At 39.7% G+C, this 9,086-nt stretch overlaps 3 protein-coding genes across 3 annotated transcripts in view; 1 reads left to right on the forward strand and 2 right to left on the reverse strand.

Moving 5' to 3' along the window:
* The window catches only part of zgc:136439 (uncharacterized protein LOC678627 homolog), a 4,273-nt gene extending 1,413 nt beyond the window's left edge, over positions 1-2,860 (forward strand). The window contains exons 3-8 of the mRNA XM_036581930.1: positions 850-929; positions 1,335-1,450; positions 1,807-1,904; positions 2,017-2,085; positions 2,417-2,475; positions 2,568-2,860. Coding sequence (XP_036437823.1) covers positions 850-929; positions 1,335-1,450; positions 1,807-1,904; positions 2,017-2,085; positions 2,417-2,475; positions 2,568-2,688 — 543 coding nt within the window. The 3' untranslated portion in view covers positions 2,689-2,860. The remainder of the gene's footprint in view (positions 1-849; positions 930-1,334; positions 1,451-1,806; positions 1,905-2,016; positions 2,086-2,416; positions 2,476-2,567) is intronic.
* Positions 2,660-6,719, reverse strand: asnsd1 (asparagine synthetase domain containing 1). Its single transcript, XM_036580724.1, has 3 exons — positions 5,278-6,719; positions 4,968-5,149; positions 2,660-3,107 (listed from the first exon to the last, which is right to left on the reverse strand). Exons 1-3 carry the CDS (start codon positions 6,685-6,687, stop codon positions 2,861-2,863), a joined length of 1,839 nt encoding a protein of 612 aa, XP_036436617.1. The 5' UTR covers positions 6,688-6,719; the 3' UTR covers positions 2,660-2,860.
* Positions 6,536-8,906, reverse strand: LOC118816213 (ASNSD1 upstream open reading frame protein-like). Its single transcript, XM_036583019.1, has 4 exons — positions 8,758-8,906; positions 7,947-8,000; positions 6,857-6,932; positions 6,536-6,758 (listed from the first exon to the last, which is right to left on the reverse strand). Exons 1-4 carry the CDS (start codon positions 8,833-8,835, stop codon positions 6,718-6,720), a joined length of 249 nt encoding a protein of 82 aa, XP_036438912.1. The 5' UTR covers positions 8,836-8,906; the 3' UTR covers positions 6,536-6,717.
* Positions 8,907-9,086: the final 180 nt, after the last annotated feature.

The following is a 9,086-nucleotide window of genomic DNA, read 5'->3' on the forward strand; positions in this document are numbered from 1 at the left end:
CATAATTTAAGCATAAATAAATCAATGTGTATGTGCTGGTTTATGTGACATCACAGAAACAGGCTTTTATTGCAGCTTAGTTTCCATATACGACCTGCATGGACTACAGAAGGAATGGTATTTGGAACTTTAACCATGTTTACATACTACATTATAGCCATTAAAAAAGAGTAAAATTGGGTTTTCCATGATATGGGCCCTTTAAAGGTGCATGATCGTGACCTGTCCTAATGTCTCCCACTCTCTTGGTGGCGCACCCCAAAACACATTTTTTGGTGTTAGTGTAACTGGTACAGTTGTTCTTGAATCTAAGATAGAAGACAATGGAGGTCCCTGAGGACTAGATTGGGAAACACTGACCTACATACTTGTTCAAACCACTGCAGATGTGAAATGTGTTTTACTAGCTCATGGACCATAATGTCCCACCATTCCTTGCTCACACAGTTAAAACGGTAGTTTTGAAAATCAGATTTACAGAGTTCTCCTTTTATCCTAAATGTAGTTCATCAGCTAACATTAATTAACATTAATTAAGTGAAAAATTAGCCCTTTTAGTTTTGCACTGGAACTACAACACTAACGTAGCTAACAAGAAATAAAAGCTAATTTAAACTAATTAGACTGTATGATGTACTGGTAACCATCAACAGTGGTGAAAAGTTGTCTGTATTTTATATTTTTTAACAGAACAGTGTACTTATTTCATTTTAATTGCGTGTACATCTACTGTAAGAAGTTCACTGCTGGGTCACAATCTCAGGCAAAACAGACTGTATGCATCATTTGATGGCAAAAGACAGTATTTCAATATTTCTTTCAATATTTCAAATGTGTTACTTTCCACAGGAGCGGCTTGGTGCAGTTGCTTGCCTTCAGCTGGCAGTCAAGCACTTCGGATTGGATGATCATATCATAGTGATTGGAGGGTATATTTAAAATCTTTACTTTAAATATAATCAAAGTGGGTAGAATAATCTAAACCTGCAATTAAGTGCAAGTATTGTTGCTTTATTGGATAATGACAGTAAAAATACTGTACTAAAGAACAACTTGAGAACAAGTACTCGAGTACTGAGTAACTTGTAGAACTATATAGTGGAACTTCTTAGCACACCCAGCTTCTAAGTACATCTTAGTAATATAATGTTAAAATATAACTCAATAATAAGTGTTACTTTTGGCAATTATATTTGAACAGATGTAAATACATTTTTGTTTAGAAAAGTATTTTAAAGGAAATACATGAATATTTTGAGTACATGCAACTGAGTGTAACTAGTTACTATCTGCCTCTTAATACAGTGTATTATCAACACTTTGTCCTTCTACAGTGACACATTGTTCAAAGAGGATTTCAGCCTGAGGGCTTTTACAGAGCGCTTTGCTGAGGTGCAGAAGAAGGATGTAGACAGCAACTTGGTGTTGTCATATCAGTGCAGGGATGAGGGTGAGCATGACGAAGACTGCTTGTCCAACATTTGGTTTTATTATTTGTTTTCTGGAAACACTTAGACGTTCAAAGTTTTTTTTTTTCCATTGAATATGACACCCGAAAGGTTTGAGTGCTTACATCACAACAAGGGGCTAAAAGGTGTGGTCTTTGGCAAAGTAGCAGTGTAACAAATACTGCCAATTTTTACACATATTATACTGTTTAGCTTAAAGTGTTATTGCAAATCAGCAAAGAAAACATGTTCATTTATATTAAAATTAACTTGGAAAAATATAACATTTAAATATTGCTGCATTTGCTCTAAAATATGACCCCTGATTACTAATAGGGTGACTCCTTTGCATTCTCAGAAACGTCAAAGTACGGCATCCTGGAGGTGGATTCAGACCTCAGAGTGCAGTGTATGAAAGAGAAACCCCTTCCAACAGAGACAAACTCACGCAGTGCTGTATGTACACATCCTCACCTCACAGGCACAGCTCTGCTTCACCAACACTTCTCTCCACTAATACATGATGTAAAAATCTTTAGATTTTTAATTCAACTGTGTTTCTTTGCAGTGTCCCTGTTTCTACTTGTTTTCAAGAACAACACTTCCTCTCTTGGACACCTTCCTGAAAGAGAAGGAGGTACTGGAGGTTTATCATTTGTAGCAGATGCTCTTGACAGAACTTAAGCTTAGCTGTTTTGCTTTATTGATGTATAATGTACCAGTCAGTCTTCTGATAACTCAACAGGAAGCCTCGTACTGCACTTTCCAAGGGAATTCTCAACAAATGATGAATTTTTTACAGGGTCACCTTTTCTGAATACATTTAGCATTCAGTTCCCTGAAAAGGCTGTGCCTTTTAAATCTATTCAGTGAAAGATCTTTACTCAAAGGCTATATTTTTTGAAGGCAGTTCATGTAACAGCTTTTAGACAACCTATTCCTAATTGGAAAAATCAACTCTCACACAGGCAGGGCCAATTGAAGAACGGGACGCCCCAGGAACTTTTCTGTCATGGCTCATATTAAGGTAATTTGCATGTAATTTCTTGCTTTAATTAAAATGTCCAGTATGATGTGCCTGTCATCACCCAAATGTACATGTCCATCTGTATTTTTCAGGAGGCCTGTGTATGTCTACAGGATCTCAGGACGGTTTGATGTGGGAAATCTCCCATCTTACATTGAATGTGACAAATACTTCAAAGAGCAACTTAAAAATCCAGATGTTTATTTAATATAGGATTTATTTGGGTCAGAACATGTTGGAAAATGGTGTTTTTTGATCAATCATGGTAGTTGAACATGATTTAAAGAGATTTATTGATTAAAATTATTGATGACAAACAGCACCAGGGGAAAAAAATAAAGACAAGATTCATCTTTTGTGGAATAAACATTTTAAATAGCTTGCACTAACTTGTCACCAGTCTCTTGCACTTATCTGAAGCCTTTTCATGGCTGTTCTCCAACTTGGCAATTCGGGAGCCAAACTGCATGGCTCTTTTGGGCAGTACAGCAGAGGGTCCCAGGCCCAGCTCCACAGCAGCCAGCCTCAACAGCAGCTTCTCCCCGATTCCCCTGGGCAGACACAGGTCAGCCTTCTCCCACACCGGCAGACTGTTCAGAAAGCTCACCACGTCCTCATCCAAGTAGGGGAATCTGAAGACAGATGAAATTATTATTTGCTAAATTTCAGGACTACAGTGTTTTTTCATTTAATGAATCATAGTAGCTTCATAGTTTAACCCATTTCGAATGACTACATGGTCATATGTATTTGGCCTCTTTTCAAGGTTATATTTTAATGCAGGACACAAGTGATACAGAAACAGACATACAACATGAAATACTTATTCATTGGAGATTTTATCAGGTACATCTACCATACAGATGAACTTTGTAGGTTTACAATTTGTTGCGGTCAGAACAAAACTCCAAAAACAAACTTTACAGGAGAAAAAAAATGTAAGTTTATGTAAAAACATTTTATGCGAAGTTTTATTCTGAAGCATTTCTATTGGTCTATTTGTCCAGAAATTTTGATATTTTAGCAGGAGTTTTCAAATTAGTCTTATGCAAAAGTTTGAATACCCCTAGTCAAATTACATGTTTTGCTAAATTTCTAAGTGAACATAAGTTGACACAGACTCTACAAAGAACACACTTAAATATGGCATTTTTCTTCTGCAGATTTTAGTGCACAATATCAACATATTGAGGAAAAAAATGAAATATAAAATGCCATTACTTTTGCACAGGCCACATTTTATTATGTTAATTCAGCACATAAACAGTAATTGTGCATTAAAATGTGCAAAAGTGTCTTCTCTGTAGAAGATGTTAAATTCTATTCACTTCAAAGATCAACAAAAGACATCATTTGAACAGGGCATTCAAATGTTTGCATATGACTGTATTTACAAACAAAAACACAGATACAAGTTTTTGCTGCAACTGTAACAAATTACTGACTGTGGCCCCTGTGGTGATGCACAATATATCAGCCTCACTCCAAAATGACCACTACTGACCAGATATTATTTGGGTGGTGGGTCATTCTCAGCACAGGAATGACACTAACACGAATGATACAAATGTATTAATGTAATGTGAAATAATTCATGTAAAAGTGTTTCCAGAGTTTCATTAGATGCACTTAATTTGTTGCTCCAATTTGTAGGTGTGCAGTTAAAGATTGTAGCTCATACACAATTTGTGTCAGTCATCCTCTGGTCTCTGCTGGCCTGAGAATATCTGAACAAACAATACCTGGACAGTGGTGGTCCTATAGAGGTCCCTTCCCAAAGATGGATGAGGTAGAGGGTGGCTGATACACTACAGTCAGCAAGTGTATCCCTAAAACATGCACCTATATAATAGTCCAGTCACTGTCCACTCTATTAGACTTTCCTACCTTGTTGGTCCACCTTGTAGATGTAAAGTCAGAGACAATAGCTCATCTGCTGCTGCACAGTTTATTGATTCTCTAGTCCTTCATCAGTGGTCACAGGACACTGCTAGCTGGATATTTTTGGTTTGTGTTCTCAGTCCAGTAGTGTCTAATCCAGTGGTACCAGTGGAACACCTACTAACATGCCACCACCATGTCAGTGTCACTGCAGTGCTGAGAATGATCTACCACCTAAAATAATACCTGCTCTGTGGGGGTCCTGACCACTGAAGAACAAGGTAAAGGGGGCTAACAAAGTATGCAGACAAACAGATGGACTACAGTCTGTAATTGTAGAACTACAAACTGCACCAATATGATGAGTGGGGCTGATAAAATGGACACTGAGTGTAGACAGAAAGCAGTGGACTTAATAAGGTGGCTGGTCAGTGTATGTTTTCTGTATGTTTTTCTAGTGAAAATACAAAAACAAAAAGGAAAAAATAAAACACCCTGCTGACCAACTCTCCCACCAATACTGCAAAAAAGGGAGGGGGGAGTGTACACGACATAGCAAAGAATAGTTTAGGTCACAGAAATATTATGGCTTTGTCTGATGTTACATGTACCTGGCCTCTTTTCCATGATCTCCAATGATGCGGTCGTCTCGTCCGAGATTCCTGGAGGATATTCTGCCCAGCTCCATGGCCAGCTCTTTGACCAGGCCCTCGAAACCTGAGGTCTTAAACCGCACTCTGTGTCTGGAATAACCGGCCAGCTGCTCGTCCGCTCCAATACCTGTCAAAACCACCTTCCAAAAGACAAAAAAAAGGCCAGATAAGACGGATCAACGACAAACAGACCAAATAAACACTAAAGCTTGCCTGTAACCAGGGTGTCATGGAACATTCCAGTCTAAAAGTGAAAATGTATTAATACCTTTGCTGTTGAAGTGTGCTGCCTCTGTTCTGTTCCCTCTGATATGATGCCAGTTCCTCTAGCTGCGAACCACACAGCACATCCGATGCTGTCATCCAGAACAGTGTCTAAAGGATGCACCAAGTGACAGATGCGCTTTTCCCTCATCTCCTTAAGCTCCTCTTGAGTAACGTTGATCTCAACAAAGTTCCACTTTCGCGCAGGACTGAGGTTTTTAAGCTCCTGCAGTCCAGCTCTGCCTGTGATCCTGTCTGGGACATCGAAGCAGTTTGACCTCACTTGATCTGATTGTGCAATGTCAGCACTAGCATGCTCTCTTTTGTTATTTTGTCCTTTCTTTCTGGACCCATGGTTGATCTTGGATTCCTGAAGTTTAAAAGCAACATTGAGAAGGTCAATTGGTCTGTCAGCAGGTATGTGGCGATCAGCGAGAACAGCCAGAATCATTGAATCGATCCCTCCAGAAAACAGTATGGCAATTTGCGCTTCATCATCATTGGGTTCCTCTGTTAGGTTAGGCTGGGAAGGCAGGCATTGCACCCTCCTGCGGACGGCTTCACTGAGCACGTCTATGAGATTTCTAACCATTTCTCGCTTTTCAGTGCTTTTCAGAAACTCCTTCAAGTCCTCAGGAGAAGTTTGAGAAGAAGTCTGATTTGGTTTGTCATTAGGTGCAACTGCATTTTTGGATGTGTTCATTGAAGGAATAGGAAAATTCAGAAGAAGTCCAGAATCGTTCATTACCAAGGAGACAGAACTGGGCAGACCTTCGCAGGTGAAGTCATTTGGGGGCTCATCACCAAGGTAAACCCATGGATAGAGCTCAAGTTTCAGACTCCCCTTGTATGAACACTTCTTCAAATCCAAACTGTAAACACCGACTGCTGGTACCTCCTGCCAATGGTATGAATCAGAATCTGGCAAGCAAGAGGACACTGAGGTCAGCGTAAAAGAGCACTCTTCTGGCCCACTGCTCCAAAGCAGGCTCCTCCTCCCAAAAAAATCCCTACCAAACCAAATACAGTGCTCAGCTTTTCTGTAATAAATGATGGCCCAGGGTCCCTTAACCTGAGAGAGAACAGATAATACATCTGAAGGGCTTCTGCACACGGACAGATGGTGGAGAACCACTGTGGTGTCATTTTCTTCAGCTCCCACTGTTAAACCACCAAACACCTCACCATTCCAGAGGAGAATATTCCCATCCTTATCTTGCAGAGGCTGGGGAGTCAAGTCTCCCCTCATATGGAGTACATGGGCAGAAAACAGGCAACTGTAACTTGGATCCAAGACCGTTTCTGTAATATCCTGGCTACAGTCGGGCCCTCTGTTACGAAGCTTTTCACGCACATGTTTCTGAAGCACACACTGAGATGCAGTCAAATTCACTACACAGCAGATCCCACACATTGTCCCTAGAAAGCAGCTCTCTGCCCAGCTTTACATGTCCTGATAATCTTTCTTCATTTTGTCCAGTTCTTCTGCAGGAAAACAAAATCAAATCATCATAGCATTATTAGTATTAAGACCTGCTCAGAATGGCATTAGACTTTAAACTGTATGAGAGTTAAAGTCTTACTTTTACAGGAGCTCAATGTCTCGCCTTTGTCTGTGAGAAAGAATATGTTGCTGTTGGGCTGCTGGATGTAAACTTTCTGTAAAAAAAAAAAAAAAAGAAAGAAAATTACTACCAATACTACAATTAGACCATGTGTTTTCAGAACATTTACTCCTAAAGTGTCATTATAGGGGAACACCACTGATTTCTGAAAATAATCTGTATTATTTAATCTTAGAGATGTAAACAATAGGGGTGTAATGATGCACTCAGCCCAAGATTCAATTTGATTTGTGATACTGGGTTCGCAATTCGATATTCTCACAACTAAATGAAGGTACTCTAGCAGGGAGTCAGGAGAAGTGCTGGAGGGAGCTGTTGATTGGTGTGGACTGCAAATTTTGGTGTTCAAACAATGCAAGTGCGTTAAATGGCATAATAAACAGATTTACTCTTCTCCACAATGCACAGTTTCATGGTTTTACATTGTGATATCAATGTCGCAATGCATTGTTACACCACTAGTAAACAAAGCTATTCAGAGTGATTTGATGTGAAATGTTTCATTGTAGAAAATCTTGGTGACTCAGATTTCCTTACAGTGGTGGTGATTGAAACTAGGAGTTCTGATGTCTGCAACACATATATAAAACGATTTTATCTACCATCAAAAATGAACAATGAATCTACACATATCTTCTGAGTTAATATGTACTGTTGATCGTAGTCAAATAGTGGTAGCTTTTAAAAAAATTTAAAAAAAAGAATAGATTTTTCTTTAAATACATTTTAAGCCAAAGTCTTATCTCCAAGATATCTATAAACAATGTTTCATGCATCAGTCAATGTATCTTTAACTATTCTGTGTAATAATGCTTTCAAATGCATTACACACTTCTGGTTCCTATCATCACCACTGTGAACAATTTTGACTTAGTAAGTTTCTCTAGAAATGAGAATTTCACATCAAACCACCCTCATTGACTTTGTTTACATCTTAACCATTTCATTATGTAGTAATTTTGAAAATTCACTGATATTTCCCTTTAAAAAGGTAATATACATATGAACTGGTGCAAGTTCTCATCAGTATGTCTGCAGACATTCTTACCCTGTTTTTCTTCAGATTTGACAGTTCATCAATCACAACCTTTTGCTCCTTGATCTGTGAAACAAATCATAAGCACACACACTAGAGTTATAGTGTTAACAACATCAGCAGATAACATTATATGTCCTAAAGCATCTGGACAGCCCCTCTACTCAGTGGGTTCAGCTATTTTATGGTGCACCCATTGCTGACCCATGTCTCCTATTGCTTGTGTAATCTTCAGAGCAAAGCACTGTCATTTGAATGGGACACTCTGGAGCAGCCGCACAAGGGCCTATCCTGCTGAAACAAATCATGGAAAGCATTAAAAGCTAGTTTCTGTTGGTTCCTGGTGGCGTCCAGTAGTCTCTAATGGTATTTTGTGTTTTCCTGATGGGTTGATATCACAGTGTCAGGTCACCATGCCCAATGCCAATACCATGCGTTAGCTAGAGGGGTACAAAGCCCCCCCAGCACTGGACTGTGGAGCGTGGAACTGTGTTCTCTGGAGTGATGGAGCTCCATCCAACACCTTTGGGATGAGCTGGGATGAGATGATCCAGATCTGATCATCCAACACCAGTACCTGACCTCACTAATGCTAATGCTTTTGTGGCTGAATGCAATCAAATCCTCACGGCAATGTTCCAACATCTAGTCACTAATGGCAAAGTCTTCCTAGAAGAGTAGAGGCTGTTACTGCAACACACTTTCTATTAACACTCTTGATTTCGGGGGAAACGCTGGATATGCAGGTCTTTTGGACGTACAGAGCGACTCGCCTAACAAAAGCAGCGGCAACGTTTATTTACTCCTTTATTCATTTACCGACCTTCCGGTTTAGCTCCTCTCTGGTGCTGCGCTCCTCCTGAGCCAGATCGTCCGTCTGCTCGCAGCTTCTGACAGACATTTTATACGGAAACTGTAAGGTTTAATACAGCAGGAGCCACATGCTTGAAGAAGCCCCGTCGCCTTACATTGACGTTCTTGTTTATCTGATTACGTGAAGCAGTGAACTGGTCACAGCGGCCTCTGGTGGTCAGTGTTGGTATTGGGACAAACGGGACAGTGGAGAGGCTGGCTGAGACTAAATGTCTTACACTTTTAAGGAATCTGTTTTGGTTCCCCGCCTATAATTCATATTTTCCCAGACAGAATACA

The sequence above is a fragment of the Colossoma macropomum genome, unplaced genomic scaffold, assembly GCF_904425465.1.
Source record: "Colossoma macropomum unplaced genomic scaffold, Colossoma_macropomum, whole genome shotgun sequence".
Taxonomy (NCBI): domain Eukaryota; kingdom Metazoa; phylum Chordata; class Actinopteri; order Characiformes; family Serrasalmidae; genus Colossoma; species Colossoma macropomum.

Coding starts and splice junctions, on each gene's coding strand:
- asnsd1 (XM_036580724.1), bottom strand. CDS start 6,687: ATGTGTGGGATCTGCTGTGTAGTGAATTTGACTGCATCTCAGTGTGTG. Junction 5,150..5,277: donor AGCACACTTCAACAGCAAAG/GTATTAATACAT, acceptor GTCTTTTGGAAG/GTGGTTTTGACAGGTATTGG. Junction 3,108..4,967: donor GATCATGGAAAAGAGGCCAG/GTACATGTAACA, acceptor ATCTGTCTTCAG/ATTCCCCTACTTGGATGAGG.
- LOC118816213 (XM_036583019.1), bottom strand. CDS start 8,835: ATGTCTGTCAGAAGCTGCGAGCAGACGGACGATCTGGCTCAGGAGGAG. Junction 6,933..7,946: donor CAAATCTGAAGAAAAACAGG/GTAAGAATGTCT, acceptor TTTTTTTTACAG/AAAGTTTACATCCAGCAGCC. Junction 6,759..6,856: donor GACATTGAGCTCCTGTAAAA/GTAAGACTTTAA, acceptor GTTTTCCTGCAG/AAGAACTGGACAAAATGAAG.